The following is a 15,953-nucleotide window of genomic DNA, read 5'->3' on the forward strand; positions in this document are numbered from 1 at the left end:
CCCCCCTGCTCTAACCACCAGCCCCCACTCCCCTCCCAGGGCTGGGGAGAGAACCCAGGAGTCCTGACCCCTGCTACCCCCTCCTCCCGCCCCCCCCCGTGCAGTGTCTCATTGGCCCACGTCAGGGGGGGGATTTCACACAGGAAGGCCCAAGGTGTCACCAGCTTCCTCAAATAAGCAGGGCGGGGTGGGGAGCAGAGCCAGTGGGGCCATGAGCCGGGAGCTGCTGCTGCTGCTGTCCCTGGTGGGGGGTGAGCCCTGGGGCGTGGCACGGGAGTGCACAGAACTGGGGCATGGCCCCCTTGTCACTGGCGAGACCCGAAGAGCAGGGGATGCTGGGGGGACAGGGAGGGAGGAGGGGCATGGGAATGGGGCGGGGACACTGGGAGCGGCTGGCAGGGGTAGGGGAATGGGGCACGGGCACAGGGAGGGGCTGGCTGCGGCGGGGTGAATGGGGATGGGGAGGGGGCATGGGGAGGGGCTCAATGGGGGGGGGCCTGGGGCTGGGCTGGCTTGTGCAGTGTGGGGGCTGGGGGGCTGGAAGGGGGCTGGGGGGTGTTTGTGCCCCACTGGCTGCGGGTGGGACCCCGGGGCTGGCTGCTGTGACAGGACTGTGTCTCTGGGGCTCTTTGCAGTGGCTGCCCAGGATCCCCGGTACACGATAACCCAGCCCGAGTCCCTGTCGGCGCCGGCCGGGGGCTCCGTCACCCTGCCCTGCGCCTTCACCTACCCCCGTGAGATCGAGCCGCTGTGGGACCTCCGGGTTTACTGGAGACGAGGCGGGTACTATGGCCAGTTTATCTACAATCACACCGAGGGGTTCACCCGCTGGGATTACAGGGGCCGCATCGCCCTGGTCGGGGACCCATGGGGGAGCCGAACGGCCTCGATCCGCATCGACCGGCTGCAGGAGTCGGACGCCAGCGAGTACGTCTGCCAAGTCCGGGTGCAGAAGAACAATGGCAAATGGGAGCACTGGTGCAGCCTCCCTGGGACCCAACTCACAGTGACAGGTGAGAGGGGATGAGCCGTGGGGTGCACCGGGATGCCACGTAGGGGGGAGAGAGAGAGAGAGAGCTGTTACCAGGCACAGATCCCCCACATCCATGGGGAAGGGGAGGTCACCCATATCCATATGGGATGTGGGAGGAAGCAGGATCCCACCATATCCAGGGGGCTGTTGGGGGAAGTAGAGTCTCCCATATCTTGGGGGCCATAAAGGGGAGCAGAGACCCCCCATATCCGGAGGGCTGGGGGGTAAGGGGTCACTGCACCCTTTGAGCAGGGGAGTGGGTGGGTTTGGGGGGACAGAATTTGCCAGGGGAGCCCGGACTCACCTGCTGTCCCTGCTCCTTCCCCAGGGCGGGAAGCTCCCAGCCCCACCAACAGCACATGGTGGCACCCAGAAATGGTCACAACTGATGTGGGGGGTGCAAGGAGAACCTACCCCCGACGCATCAACACTGTTCGCCTCGTCCTCATCGGCCTCGTCCTGCTGCTTTCCAAGGCCGGCGTCTCTGTCGTGGTCTTTGCCCTGGGCCGGCGGCTGGGCTGAGGTCACAGCCCGAAAAGCGTCACCGGGAGGGTGTCTGGGAGCGACGCACCGTCGGCATCAGGATTCAAACTCACCTCCCTGGTGCAGAGCTCTTGGCCAGGCATCCCAGGGGAATGACACCGTCCAGCAGCAGTAGAATGGCTGTTATCCTCCAGCAAAACACCCACTAGCCAGAGCAGAGAGGGATGGATAGTGTGCATGGAGGGGAGGGGGGAGTGTGGGGATAGCTAGATAGAGGGGGGGATGACGTTGCACTCCATATGATTGTATGGAAATATGCTAATGAGCGTGACTATAATGTAACTGGAATATGCTTCATGCGAAAGTCTCTTGTAAGGTATCATTACAGAGCTTGTAATCTGCTGAGTGTGACCATCCTGTTTGTATAAATGTACCACTCTTCTATCTGGGACTAGAAAGAAGAAATAGAACTCTGAGGGCCTATTGTAATTGTGCAAAGTGGGGGCCATTAATGGTGCTTTGGAAGCTTGATGGCTCCCATCAACCAGGACAATTGGCTGTAAATGGCTCTGTTTTACCTGTAAGTCTTCCTGTGAGTCAGGCCAGGAAGGATGGAGCTTGGGGGTCCCACAGGACATGTGCCCATGTCACCTGGAACTGGAACCCATCTCAAACCCGGGGCTTTTCCATTTAGTGGGGGGGGGGGCCCAGAGAGACAAAAGATTCCCGCCCTGTGCCAAAGCTATAAGAGGGGTTGGAGCAGGACAAAGGGGGCCAGTCATGAGCAATCCCCCAGCCACCACCTGGGCTGGAACAAGGGCTGCACCGGGGAAAGGACCGAGCCCAGACTAGGAAGGAGTCTGGTCTGTTACAGAAGCTCATTGGAACGACTCTGAGGGTGAGATTTGAGCTGTATTAAGTTTCTTAATATACTAGGCTCAGACGTGTGTGATTTTGTTTTATTTTGCTGGGGCCACTTAGGGATCTGGGGCAAAATCAGTACTTGGTCCTGCTGGCGAAGGTAGGGGGCTGGACTCAATGACCCTTTGGGGTGCCTCCCAGCCCTATGAGATAGGAATATCTCTATATATTATTTATTAAACGAAGCACTCTCTCCCTGGCTGAGAGAGCAAATCAAGCAGGCTGTTTATCTGTAGGACCTACAGGAAGAGGGGAGGGGGCCTCGCTGAGACGGGTTTTCCCCCTGAGCAGCAGGGCCCAGGGGAAGGGATGGGCAGGCAGCAGGCACAGATACAGAGTGACGGACGCACAGTCAGGGCCGGAGCTGCGAGGAACCGCAGTGCTGGTGACGTGCCCACGGGATGAAATAGGCCACCACCACAGGATGCCACACAACATCCGCTTCCCCTACCCTTTTATCAGCACCATCCTCGTGTCCCAGGGCAGGAAACCACTGCTGCTGAGGCCCTGTTCTGAAATGGACCCAGGTGTTTGGGGGCAGGGGGGGAGCTGTCACCATCTCCACGACCCTCCCAGGATCTGGCCAAGATCATCCCCTGGGGGCCAGGGCCCTTAATGCCCCGGGCGTCACAGAGGGACGGGGAATCGGTATCTCAAAGTGTCGCACAAGAGCATGAAAGCGAGACCCTGGCGTGGCACCGAGCAGGGACAGCTCTGGTGCCGGTACCGGGAGGGGATGGCTCTCACGGTCTCTAGGAGGAACCCATGTCCATGTCGTAATCCGGAAGCTGGAGACTCCACCTCAGGAGCTTGGCATTGGCCCCTTTCATCTGGTGTAGCCCCATTGGGGCGAATGGTCGGGGTACATCACGGGAGAGGCCCAGGGGCTGGCGGATGGCTGGATCACCCCTGAGACCAGCATCTCCCCGATCTCGCTCTCCAGGTTCTAGGCTCTTTTCCCTGACACCCAGAACAGGAAGCATCTTACGCGGGCTCCTGTCTCCACCCTGTGGACAGTCAGGTTAATCAGCCCAGGCCGGTGGGAGAACAGCTGCCGGTATGAACCCAGCACCTCTCGGATCTCAGCCTTCTGGGCCAGGGTTAGCAGGTCCGATCGGAGAGGGGAATTGATCCCAGCAAGGGCCGGCCCCAGTCTCAGGGAATAGATCAATCAGGGGATCATCTCCCTACTCCTGCCACTGGCCACCCACAGCCAGCACCAACTTCTCCCTGTCCCAGTTTGGCTTCATCACGTTGACATGGTGCACCCGGCAGCTGTGTGCCCGGATGGACAGTTCCACCACATAGTTCACCTCGTTCACCTGTCCGATGACCTTGAAGTGTCCGTCCCAGGCGGTTTGTTCTTCCTCAGGTCCTTCCCTCTGCAGTGGGGAACCGACACCCCCAGCAGGGCACAGCCCCCGGTATCAGGGCAGAGGGTCCCTCGCTGGATCTGGCTATAGGTGATGACTAGGGCGCTCCAGGGGCCATCCGGCCAATCTGCCAGGTCACTCCCCATCAGCATCTCGGTTGACCTCCGACAGCCCCTCATACTCCTCCTCCTTCTCTGTGTCTCGCTTCCTGGGCCAAAGGTGTCACCTGGTCTCACCCCCCTCCCAGGTCTCAGGTTACACAAGTGCCAACAGCCTCACCTGCCCCAGGGCCTCAGCAAAATCACCCCCCCAAAGTACTGGTGCAGCACACAAGGAAACTGAGGCACACACGGTATTAGTATAGGACAGTAAGACTCACATGCAACATAACAAGATGAATAAAACCCGACTTTGTCACAACTGGGTTTGCCATTGTCTCCAGAGACCCAAGACAGCCAGGCACCGGTCCCCCCTGTGGCATGCCCAGCCTGAGAGCGAGCCGCCTTTTCCCACCACACTGCATATGGGGGAAACTGAGGCAGGCACAGTCTTCACAGTAAATGTTACAGAAAATTCCCACTCCGTCACAACGGCTCCAGGGCTGGTGGCACCAGGAGGAGTTGGCTCCAGCCATGAGGTCCCATGTATGGCATGAGGGGTGGACAATATCCTGTCTTCACAGAGGTGGGGACGGTTGTGATGTTCCCCTCTGGTGTTATCCGGACCGATGATCTGCTAGGTCACCCCAATCCTTGACTCTGGGAGCCAGCCTGACCCTGCTTTGCTGGGAGAGCCCCCACTCCTGGGCTGGTCACGCACAGCCTCTGGCGTGTCAGCTGCTCCTTGGATCGTGCAGCCGAATGACACTGGCCAATATCTCTGGTCCCAGACACGACCCTGGGAACCTCCATCTGGCAGTGCCCAGCTGTGCCCGCTGGATGCTGCAAGCTTATATGAGCTCGTCAATTTAACAAAGAAACTGATATGTACCAGGCTTGTTATCCCAAGGGGAGTCTCTGCCACGCTGCAAACCAAACGCACGGCTTCAGGCAGAATAAACAGACAGATTTATTAATGCTAAAGATAGATTTGAAGTGATTATAAGTCAAAGCACAACAAGTGAAGTCAAAGCAAACGCATTCTATGCTGATCGTAACACTTTCAATGCCCTGACAAACTCACAAACAACCAGGAGTCTGATGGCACCTTAAAAACTAACAGATTTATTTTGGCAGAAGCTTTTGTGGGTAAAAAACCCACTTCTTCAGATGCATCCGATCTGATTCTTCAGAAGCAACCCACATCTGAAGAAGTGGGGTTTTTACCTACGGAAGCTTATGCCCAAATAAATCTTTACGGTGCCACCAGACTCCTTGTTTTTGTGGCTACAGACTAACACGCCTACCCCCCGATACTGACAAACCTGGATGTTTTCCACCACAGGCTGGCTGGCTGCTCTTCAGCCAGGCTGTCCCCTTCGATCAGCGCTCCAGTCACTTGGCGCTGGTGTCTGTAGCTGGAGGTGGAAGAGAGAGCGAGAGCCTGGCAAACGTCTCTCCCTTTTATCGTGTCTTTTCTTCCCTCTTGGTATTGCCCCCTCCCCTTCAGAGCCAGGGGAGCATTACCGGGTCTCTCTAAGCAAGGCTGAGCAATTCCCTTGGTGGGGCCTCAGGCAGGTGCGTCATTGCAATGTAGCTCCCTTGCTGGACAAGGGTTGGTTGACACCCGCCTGGGCACTGGTTACTTTCCTTGCTGTTGCCTCTGGGGAGCTAATATCTGACTGGTTCCCCCAACTTACAGCACATTTTAGTGGCAACCACACAACACAGTTCCCATAACTTCATATGCATCAATGACAGACATATCTGGAGAGAGAAATGACTTCCAGCAGCTCATAACCTTTCCCCCGATACCTTACAAGGCACGCGTTATAGGTGAGATCATGATGATATGAAAATAAGAAATATGGAGGTTACAGGAGGCTCCCCCCAGGTAGAGAATGTCACAATGGTCTCTCAAGCTTTGCGGGGCGCCGAGTCCCGAGGGGAAGGAAGCCAGTGTCACGTCCTGTGCCGGCAGCCCAATGTGACGATGTGGGGTGTTTTTCACCTTGTTATGTTGCATGTGAGTCTTACTGTCCTGTACCAATGCTGTGTGTGCCTCAGTTTCCCTGTGTACTGCACCAGTGCCTTGATGGTGGGAGTTGGGTGTGTGACTTTTACGGAGGCCCTCGGGAGCAGGTGAGGCTGCCCAGCTGTCTGCAGGTAGGCGATGGACGGGGCCCTTCCTAACCAGAGAACCAGTGGAGGGATGCGACCAGGTGACCCGGGAAGCAGGACAAAGACCAGAGGAGGAGCAATGGGCACGCTGGCAGCAGCACAGCTCAGGACAGTCTGCTGTGGGGAGACTGGAAGAGGGGGAGCCCTGGGCATCCTGCCCGGGGGCCCCCCAAATGGACTTGGCTGAAAGTCACTGATGTTTGTGCTGACGAGTTCCGCTCTATTGTTGTACAGACAAAACTGCACAGGATCTTTTCCGGGGGCAAGACAAAGATGCCACATTTATTCTGATAACAATCTGATCTATGATCAATAACTAATATCTTAATCCTTATACACGCACATTATACCTAATACCTATACACACACACACACACACACACACACGTGTTCGTTCGTTCTGCAGCTGCTGCATAGTTCCCAGTCCTGGACATAGCTCGAGTTCATGGCTTGATTTCCCAGCTTGGGTTCGTAGCTCGTGGCGGTAACTGGCCAGGAAAGCCGGGCACAAGGACGAGTTGGGTCTCTGTTGGGCCTGCACCGATGCCCGTCCATGTTGGCAGCAGAACATTACCCTCCAACATCTCCCATCTCACCCATCCTTCTTGTAGGCTTTAGTTTGAATCCAGAGTCTCTAGGTCTTGCTGTGTCAGGGTGCCTCTGGGTGTGGTGATTGATCACCCGTCAATTGCAGGCCTGACTTTCAGCGTTGGACCTGGCTTTGATCTTCCTTCTATTGTACCTTTTCTCTTTAGGGTGGACTCCTCTTACTTTGTTAGGGCTCTTGTCTGCATCTTCAGCCGGTGGGGTTTGAACTTTTATCTCATCAGGACAGGCTGGGGCTGGAGTTTGATTCCATCATCCATCCATGCCTCAGTCACACAGCGAAACTAAACTAATAAGATTACAGCAGGGTTTGCACAATTGAAGGTTGGAGGAAGCTTTTACAAAATGGAGTGAGTGTTTGAAAACGGGGTTTGAATTACACTATGGCAAACAGTGAACAGAAGGTACAATGTAGGCAAGTGCAGTGGATGGCGAACAGCAAACAGAAGTTATATTGATAAAGTGAACAATTAAAAACAATTTCATATATCGGTTCTACACTATGCCGTGTTCCTGTCGACTGACAAACCTTCTGATCTCCCGGCTGGCCGAGAGTCACGTCTCACACACAGCGTTGGGATGCAGGGCCCGCTGGCTGCCCCAGGAGACAGACTGCTCCCAGAGAGAGGAGGCTCCCCCAGAGTCTGGGCTGGCTTCGTAGGGAGCAGTTCCAGAGCACAAGGGGGCACATAGGGCACAGGGGGTGGAGGACATGGGGCCTGCATAATTGGGTGGGGGCTGCAGGGGACATGGGAACTCAGGGGGAGGGGCGCTGGAGCTGTGGGGGAGGGGACCGGGGGGCCAGGGTGTAAAGCTGCACTATAATTAGCTGCCTCAGTTCCCCTTTTCCCACGTCCCAGCAGCTCAGCTGGACCCACAGAGGAACCAGCGTCTCTGGGCCGGGGTATCCCCCCCCGTGGGGGGAGGGGGTCTGGGGACCCCTGCACATCTGGGGCAGGGCTCAGCGATCACACCGGAGTCCTGGCCACCCCCCAGGAACCAGCCCCCGGCACACAGAGCGCCCCAGGGTCAGGGCCGTCCTTAGGCATAGGCAACATAGGCAGCTGCGTAGGGCACCTGAAAATTTGGGGCACCACTAGGTCTTAGTGTCCACCGCTTCTTTTCCTATCCCTGTTCTGACCCTTCCTGCAGGCTCCCACAGATGGCTGCTCTAGCCTGGTGAGTCTTCCTTGGGAGGGAATCTAGTAGTTAAAAGTAAAAAAACCTCCAGCCTAAATAAGCAGGCTAGCGTGTCTGGCTCCACAAGGCAGGGTGTTGGAGTCCCAAGCTGGCAGGGGAACCAGGCTCAGAGGTCATTTCAGCACATCAGTTGACGGTCCCAAGGTGGTGCCTGTGATCAAATCCGCCCTCCTGCTTGGCCCAGCTCCGCCTCCTGCTCCCATCTTCCGCAGCACTTGGGAATCTCCCACGATGCACTGCAGGGGCGCTGGTACCCGGGGTACCCCACGGCTCCCTGCACCCACCAGCAATGAACGTGGTGGCAGCGGGAGACGGGTGCAGTGAGGTGGCATCAACACCTGCCCTGCTGCTGTTAACAAATAAAGCACCTGCCCCCTGGCCAAGAGAGCGAATCAAGCAGCCTGTTTATCTGTAGGACCTACAGGAACAGGGGTGGCCTCGCTGAGACCAGGTTACCCCCTGAGCGCTGGGGCCCTAGGGAAGGGGTGGGCGGGAAGCAGACAGACAGACACAAAGCAATGGACGGACACTCAGGGCCGGAGCTGCGAGGAACCACAGAGCTGGTGACACACCCATGGGGTGAAATCAGCCACCACCACAGGATGTGACACAACATAGCAGCAGCATCTTCGCAGTCCGGGGCCAGGCAGGAAACCACTGTTGCTGAGGCCCTGCTCTGAAACGGACCCAGGAGTTCGGGGGGGCGGGGGCGAGGGGCAGCTGTCGCTGTCCCCAAGACCCTCCCAGGACCTGGGCAAGATCATCCCCTGCAGGCCAGGGCCCGAGATGGCCCATAATGCCCTGGCCAGCTCCAGGGCAGCACCGAGGGGCGAACGGCTGCAGACCTGGCACCGGGAGGGGAAGGCTCTGCGGGTGGCACTGGGGAGGGACAGCTCTCACGGTCTCTAGGATGAACCCGTCAGTGTACTAGAGCCCCGCGGGGGTCTCCTCCTTCCTCCAGGGTCAGCCCTGCGGCTTCACCGCCTCCCCAGGCTGGAGATCGGAGCCTGCAGCCCCCCCGATGCTGTCCATGAGCTCCAGTCCCTGGGGGGGGACTCGCCCACTCCGTCACTCACAGCCGCTGCCAGAACCAAACAAAGCACCCGCCTCTTGGCCGAGAGAGCGAATCAAGCAGCATGTTTATCTGTAGGACCTAGAGGAACGGGGGCGGGGGGGGGCTCACTGAGACCAGTTTCCCCCCCGGGTGGTTTATTTGTGGAGAACACAGAGGTTCAGCCTGGCCCACCCAGGTCACCCAGAGCCCAGCCCGGCTTGGTTCTTGGCTTTCTGGCTGGGCCCACCCAGCCGGCTGCCTGCGGGCGGGGGCTGTTCATGGTCGCTCGGTACCAAATGTCCCGGTCACTCACTTTGCCATTGTCTCCAGAGATTGGGACAGCCCGGCGCCGGCCCCCCCTATGTTGTGCCCAGCCCGAGAGCGAGCCGCCTTTTCCCACCACGCTGTGTGTCTGGGGAAACTGAGGCACACACAGTCTCCACAGAAAATGTTCCAGACAATTCCCATCCTGTCACAACGGCTCTGGGGCGGGTGGCTCTGGGAGAGGTTGGCTCCAGCCATGGGATCCTGCGCGTGGCACGAGGGGTGGACAACGTCCTGTCTTCGCAGAGGCGGGACGGTCCCTCAAGCTTTGGGGGGCGCCAAATCCCAAGGGGAAGGAAGTCAGCGTCAGGTCCGGGCACTACTCCTCACGCCCCTGCTCCCAGCGCGTGGCCCTGCTCTTCCCCGGGCCCTGCCCTCTGTCCCGGCCAGGCCGGGGGACTACAGTAGGGTGCAGGGGCCCCCCGTGGGCTGCGGCGCTGGACTGGGGGGTGAAATAGTCCAAGTTGATGAGTACGTAGGGGGCGGAGAAAGAGTTGCGCCGCCCCGGCAGCCCCTGCTGCACCCACAGAGCCATGGGGGTCTCCTGGTAACACAAGATGAGCATTAGGGAGGGGGACCTGCCCCACTTACCGCTCCCACTAGGGCAGAGCCCCCCACTGCACCCCCCACAGAGACTGCAAGCTCCCAGCATGCAATGGGGCCTGCATTCCCCCCCACTGAGACTACAACTCCTAGCATGCAATGGGGCCCAGCATCCCCCCACAGAGACTGCAAGCTCCCAGCATGCAATGGGGCTCAGCTGCCCCCCCACTGAGACTACAACTCCCAGCATGCAATGGGGCCCAGCTGCCCCCCCCACTGAGACTACAACTCCTAGCATGCAATGGGGCCCAGCATCCCCCACAGAGACTGCAAACTCCCAGCATGCAACAGGGCCCAGCTACCCATCTGTGCCCCTAGGGGGCTGCAACTCCCAGCATGCAATGGGGGCCAGCATTCTCCACTGAGACTACAAACTCCCAGCATGCAACAGGGCCCAGCTATCCACCAGTGCCCCTCGGGGGCTGCAACTCCCAGCATGCAATGGGACCCAGCAAAGTGTCATTCCCCATGCCACCCGAAGGAGACTACAATTCCCAGCATGCAATGGAAGCTGAGCTGGATGCTGCCATGAAGCAGGGCATCCCGCTGCACCATGGGATACATAGTCCCAAAGGGTTGCCGTTCTGCACGCTCCCTGGGGCAGGGTCCGTGCGTTAGGGGGCTCAGGCCGCAGCCCGGACCCGTGCCCCACGGAGGCCCTGCAGGATCCAGGCTGTGGGGGCAGGACAGGGGCGGGACTGAGCCGAGTGGCAGGCGAGGACCTGAAAACAGAGGTGGTTTCCTGTTCAGTGATGCTGCAGCCCATGTTTTCCAGCAGGCGTCTAGGTGGTGGTGGTGGGTGAATAGATGTGTGTGAGGGGGTGAATAGAGCAGAGCCCATCCGCTTTGTAGAGTCCCAGAGCAGGGGGGCGGCTAATGTCCATGCCCTCCCTCCCCCTCCCAGGGGCTGGCTCGTACTGATCCCTCTGCCCCATGGAGGACTGGCCACGGGGGCCTCGGTGCCCCAGGCCAGCAGACAAAGTGCATGAGGTGCACCCCCCTCATCAGGGTCCTCAGTGTCATCCCACCCCTCAGCCCCGTGGAGAGCAAGGCAGCGTCACCTGAGAGCTGGGCAGGTCGGGGTGGGGATGAGAGACCTTCAGTTTCCTACAGAGAAAGAGAGGGGGGTACGGTGAGGGAGTGGGGAGAGAACCCAGGCATCCTGGCTCCCAGCCCCCACCTGCTCTAACCCACGAGCCCCCGCTCCCCTCCCAGAGCCGGGGAGAGAACCCAGGAGTCCTGGCTCCCAGCCCCCCCTGCTCTAACCCACCAGCCCCCACTCCCCTCCCAGAGCCGGGGAGAGAACCCAGGAGTCGTGGCTCCCAGCCCCCCCTGCTCTAACCCACCAGCCCCCACTCCCCTCCCAGAGCTGGGGAGAGAACCCAGGAGTCCTGGCTCCCAGCCCCCCCTGGTCTAACCCACCAGCCCCCACTCCCCTCCCAGCACTGGGGAGAGAACCCAGGAGTCCTGGCCCCCAGCCACCTCCCGAAGGCAGGGGTGTCCTGTCCCCTCCCCTGTCCTGCTGTGGGGGTTGCTGGGATTGGGGGGGTTCGTGTCTCCTACCTCCGCCTCCTTGTCCACTCCCGCAGGAGGTGGCCCAGCAGCAGGACGCTCCCCAGCAGGAAGAAGCCCCCGGTGCCCAGCGTCCCCAGCACGTCGGGGCGCAGGAAGGTGCGGCCCAAGGAGTGGGGGGCCGGGGAGGGGTCAGTGGCTGCAGGGGGGGAGATGGATTGGAGAGTGTCCAGGGACGGAGAGTGTCCAACCATCCCTCCAGCCCTTCCTCCATCCCCCCTCACCCCTCCATCCCTCCCATGCTCCGCACCCCACTTCCACCCCTCCCTCCAACCGTCCACCCCACCGCCCGGGACGGCTGCCCCACGCACCGGGCTCGGGGATCAGGACCTGCAGGCACTGCTCCGACACGCCGGAGGGGAAGGTGGAGAACTTGCAGCAGTAGCTGGTGTCGTTGTGCGCGAGCTCCAGGCTGGGCACCGTGAGCCCCACCTGCCCGTCGTCGGACACATTGGTGATCCGCAGGCGGCCCCGGACAGCGGGGAGCACGTGGGCCCCGTGTGTGGGGTGTATCACGGCCAGGTCCTCACGGCTCCAGTTCTGGCCCCAGCGCCACCAGCTCACCAGGGTGATGTGCTCCTGGCCCGGGAAGGCGCAGTGAAGCTGCAGGGGGGACCCCAGGGCCACGGGGTCCTCGGCCCAGAGCTTCAGCCCTGCCTTGCTGGTCCCTAGTGGGGAGAGAGGAGAGGGGTTAGACCCCTAGAACCACTGGTCCCCCTGCCTCGCTCCCAGCCCCCTGCTCTAACCACCAACCCCCAGCCCCCTTCCAGAGCTGGGGAGAGAACCCAGGAGTCCTGGCTCCCAGCCCCCCTGCTCTGACCCACCAGCCCCCACTCCCCTCCCAGAGCCAGGGAGAGAACCCAGGAGTCCTGGCTCCCAGCCCCCCTGCTCTGACCCACCAGCCCCCACTCCCCTCCCAGAGCTGGGGAGAGAACCCAGGAGTCCTGGCTCCCAGCCCCCCCTGCTCTGACCCACCAGCCCCCACTCCCCTCCCAGAGCTGGAGAGAGAACCCAGGAGTCCTGGCTCCCAGCCCTCCTGCTCTGACCCACCAGCCCCCCTCCCCTCCCAGAGCTGGGGAGAGAACCCAGGAGCCCTGGCTCCCAGCCCTCCTGCTCTGACCCACCAGCCTCCCCTCCCCTCCCCGAGCTGGGGAGAGAACCCAGGAGTCCTGGCTCCCAGGCCCCTGCTCTGACCGGTGTCCAGGCACTGGCTGAGGAGCAGGGCGACGAGTGGGAAGCTGCCGGGCCCGGCCATGGTGCCGTGGGAGCACAGGCAGCAGCAATCGCAGCTTTTGCTTCCCCCCTCGCCGGCAAACAGGAAAGCGCCTCCTCCCACACGCCCCGCAGGCTCCGGGGCCCTGCCAGCCCCACATCTCCGGCCTCACCGATGGGCTGCCTTGTGCCTGCTGCTAACCACATCGTGCAGGGCCGGTCCCTTTTCCTCGCACGCACACCCAGCCCCGTGCAAAGCTCTCGCACAGCCTGTGCCAGGCACGCCAGTCCCGGGTCACCAGGGTCACGCCTGCCTCGTCCCAGCTGGTGTGCCCAGCTCCTGGTGAAGGCATGGGAACAGAGACTCCCCCACACACAGCTGAGCCCTGGCAACACCCTACACGGGGCGGTCAGAGTCCGCAGTTGGGAGAGGTGACGTTATGTTTTTCTGAATACTGTGTGGGTGCCTCAGTTTCCCCATATGCATTTCTTAAGTATCTAGGTGGGGGGGATTAGGGGGTGTGATTGTTGCAGAGCCCTAGAGGGCCCATGTCTCCCCCACCCCCACCCCACAGCCCAGGACACTTCCCCCCACACACACTTCACAAGAGCTCCTCTGTTTTCAGTCAAGTTTTTGTAACTGAACTGGCATGTGGGGGGTCCAGAGTCAGCAGCCAAGCGCAGTGCATTGTGGGCTGGCCAAGGCCAGTGCATTGTGGGCCAGCCAAGCCCAGTGCATGGTGGGATGGTGCGTGGGGGTGAGAGTGCACAGCTGTGCGAGTGCACACCCATGGGCATGTCTGCCTCACGCCGTGCGCAGGGCAGTGCACAGCCGTGCACGTGTGTCAGTGCGTACGCGTGTTTCAGAACCGCAGGGCTGGAGGCCGGAAGGAACCACTCGACCCACCTTCGTTACTGACGACCCGGAAGAAAACGATCTCGAACGCTCCTGGGTCAGCGTCCTAACCCATGAAGCCCAAGATGGAATGGGAGTTCGTGTCTGCTGCAGACACAAGGAACAGGATGACCGGCTCCGTAACCATCTATCTACGAGGTGTGGGGGGGAACTGCCGAATCACGGGGGTTGCAAGTTGAGTGACGTATTCTGGAGTCTCGAGCTGCCCTTGAGATGACAATTTCCTAGCTCAAAAAGCGTCGCAGTCGAAACAGGGCAAATCCTCGATTAGACCCTGTCTTGGCAGAGAGAGACACTGAGCACAGAACTAAAAATGAATGGTCACTTTAGGTACCGTAATCACAGCTTTATCACATTGCTAACGTGCAAAGTCCCAACCTGCACTAGATCTGCTGGACGCTTTACAAGAGAGCGTTTCACAAAGCGGAAGACATTTCTGCCTGACCTCAGCTGGGAGGAAGAATTTAATTAGAAAAAAGTTAATGATACTCAGAAAGCCACATTTCCACCATCGAAAGGAAGAAGTGCATATTGGTTAGAAAAATAACCTGGTTTAGAGGAGGAAGTGAAGGCAGCTAGAAAAAAGTAAAAATAAATAAATGGAAGAGAGAGAAAGTTGGCTGTAATGAAAATGGATCCGAAGCTAGAGATTGTAGAAAATTGTTAAGGGAAGCGAAGAGACACCAGGAGAAATCTGTGACTGGCAGAGTTAAGGACAAAGAAAAGTGTTTTTAAAAGTACATTAGGAACAAAAAGAAATTCTGACAATGGTATTGGTTCATTACAGGAGTGACACAGTAGAATTATCATCAGTAATAATACAGACGGCAGAAGTGTTTACTAATTATCTCTGTTCTGTATTTGAGGTTGCTGTCATCACGTCACATGATCACTTCATTCATATTGATTCTAGTCAGGCTTTTGTCAAGTCCCACATGCCAGGCTCGTAAGCAAACCAGGGAAATGTGCTCCCGATGCAGTTCCAAAGAGTCGTCGTTAAAGGTTTGTGGTCGAACTGGGAGGGCGATTCTACTGGGGTCCCACAGGGGCCAGTCCTGGGTCTGTTCGGTATCCTCATTAAGGACTCGGCTAAAAGAGTGGAGAGGATGCTCCTAAAAGCGGCAGAAGCTGGGCGGGGTCGCAAGCACTGGGTCGTTCTAGGCCTGTCGGCCTGATACCTTCCCAGGCAAGAGAACGGAGTGGCCGATACAGGATTCGACTGCTAACGAATTAAGCAGGATATTATAATTAGGGCCAGTCCCCGCGGCTGTATGGAGAACTGATCCAGTCCAGCCAAGGCGCGCTCTGCTTGTGCGGCGAGGACGGGTGCGGCTGGCGAAGGTCGCAGGGCGGCTGTGACAGCCTTAGGCGTCAGCGGGACTAACGCGCGCCGTGCCAAACGAACCCGGCCCGCGTCCTGTGGCTGAGAAGCGGACCCCCGGCCAAGCCTCCCCGTGGGAGGGTGAACGGGATCCGGCGTGGCCCAGGCCCGGCAGACAACCTCAGCTCACCCCCTCCATTGAGTTTGCAGAACACCCAGAAATTGGAGAGGAATTCAATCACGTCAGATGACCCACGGCAGCCCCCCGGAGCTCTCATGTGGCCACGGGCAGAGACCGAGGGGCCCCCGGCGCCCTGGGGGTGAGACGGGCCCAGAGGATCTAGCAATGCTCTGCCCCACGAATTACTGAGCTGGGGGGTGGGGGGAAATCCCTTCCCTGCTCCCCACCCGGTGTCCCAGCTCGTGCGAGCCAGCTGGACGGAGCGTGGGTGCACGAGGGGTGTGTGCGGTAAGCCCCACAGCCAGGGGCTGCACTTCCCTCTTTCGTGCACCCCCCAGCCCCTCTTGGGGGGGGTTTGCAGCCCCAAGGGGAAGGACCCTCCCTGCACCCCCAACAACCAGTGGGACAAGGCTGGGCCCACCCGGCAGCCAATCACCTCGCTCCCCATGCGCCAGCCCTCCATGACATCACAGCTCAGTCCTCTATGACATCACTGTAGGGTGGGAAGTTGGGGGGGGAGCAGAGCCAGCAACACACCCCTCCCCCAGCAGGTCGGGGGGGGGACGGCTAACTCCCCCCCAGCCCTTGACCCCAGACCCCTCTAATACCTCATCCTTGCCCCCTCCAAGGGCCCCACCCCCACCCTGGGGAGTGCGGGCCCCAGCCTCCCTTTCCCGCTCCACTATGAGGTCACAGGCCCTGGGTGCTGCCTCACAGCAGGACCCCCCCCAGCCATGGGGCTGCCCCCCAGGACAGAAGCTGCTGCCAGTCATGCCCTGCGACTCCTGCCAGCGCCTGGGCGACGCCATGCTGGGGGTCCTGGGCCTGCTGGTGCTGCTGTGTGTGGGGCTGAACACGACCAGGCTGGTGAGAGC

At 59.7% G+C, this 15,953-nt stretch overlaps 2 protein-coding genes across 2 annotated transcripts; one reads left to right on the forward strand and one right to left on the reverse strand.

The window, feature by feature from the left end:
- Positions 1 to 195: 195 nt before the first annotated feature.
- On the forward strand, positions 196 to 2,459 carry LOC127039677 (paired immunoglobulin-like type 2 receptor alpha). Its single transcript, XM_050933523.1, has 3 exons — positions 196 to 251; positions 636 to 1,013; positions 1,362 to 2,459. Exons 1-3 carry the CDS (start codon positions 212 to 214, stop codon positions 1,553 to 1,555), a joined length of 612 nt encoding a protein of 203 aa, XP_050789480.1. The 5' UTR covers positions 196 to 211; the 3' UTR covers positions 1,556 to 2,459.
- Positions 2,460 to 7,013: 4,554 nt separating this feature from the next.
- Positions 7,014 to 12,743, reverse strand: PVRIG (PVR related immunoglobulin domain containing). The gene is made up of 5 exons (XM_050933522.1): positions 12,643 to 12,743; positions 11,760 to 12,116; positions 11,440 to 11,587; positions 10,938 to 10,983; positions 7,014 to 9,817 (listed from the first exon to the last, which is right to left on the reverse strand). Exons 1-5 carry the CDS (start codon positions 12,701 to 12,703, stop codon positions 9,593 to 9,595), a joined length of 837 nt encoding a protein of 278 aa, XP_050789479.1. The 5' UTR covers positions 12,704 to 12,743; the 3' UTR covers positions 7,014 to 9,592.
- Positions 12,744 to 15,953: the final 3,210 nt, after the last annotated feature.

This window comes from Gopherus flavomarginatus, chromosome 23, assembly GCF_025201925.1.
Source record: "Gopherus flavomarginatus isolate rGopFla2 chromosome 23, rGopFla2.mat.asm, whole genome shotgun sequence".
NCBI classification, from domain to species: Eukaryota; Metazoa; Chordata; order Testudines; family Testudinidae; genus Gopherus; species Gopherus flavomarginatus.

Excerpts from the sequence above, each read along its gene's own strand:
- LOC127039677 (XM_050933523.1), top strand. The coding sequence starts at position 212 with ATGAGCCGGGAGCTGCTGCTGCTGCTGTCCCTGGTGGGGG. Across the intron at positions 252-635 it reads GCTGCTGTCCCTGGTGGGGG|TGGCTGCCCAGGATCCCCGG; the intron begins GTGAGCCCTGGG and ends GGCTCTTTGCAG. Across the intron at positions 1,014-1,361 it reads GACCCAACTCACAGTGACAG|GGCGGGAAGCTCCCAGCCCC; the intron begins GTGAGAGGGGAT and ends CTCCTTCCCCAG.
- PVRIG (XM_050933522.1), bottom strand. The coding sequence starts at position 12,703 with ATGGCCGGGCCCGGCAGCTTCCCACTCGTCGCCCTGCTCCTCAGCCAG. Across the intron at positions 11,588-11,759 it reads GGTCCTGATCCCCGAGCCCG|CCACTGACCCCTCCCCGGCC; the intron begins GTGCGTGGGGCA and ends CCCCCCCTGCAG. Across the intron at positions 9,818-10,937 it reads CCGACCTGCCCAGCTCTCAG|GAGACCCCCATGGCTCTGTG; the intron begins GTGACGCTGCCT and ends TTGTGTTACCAG.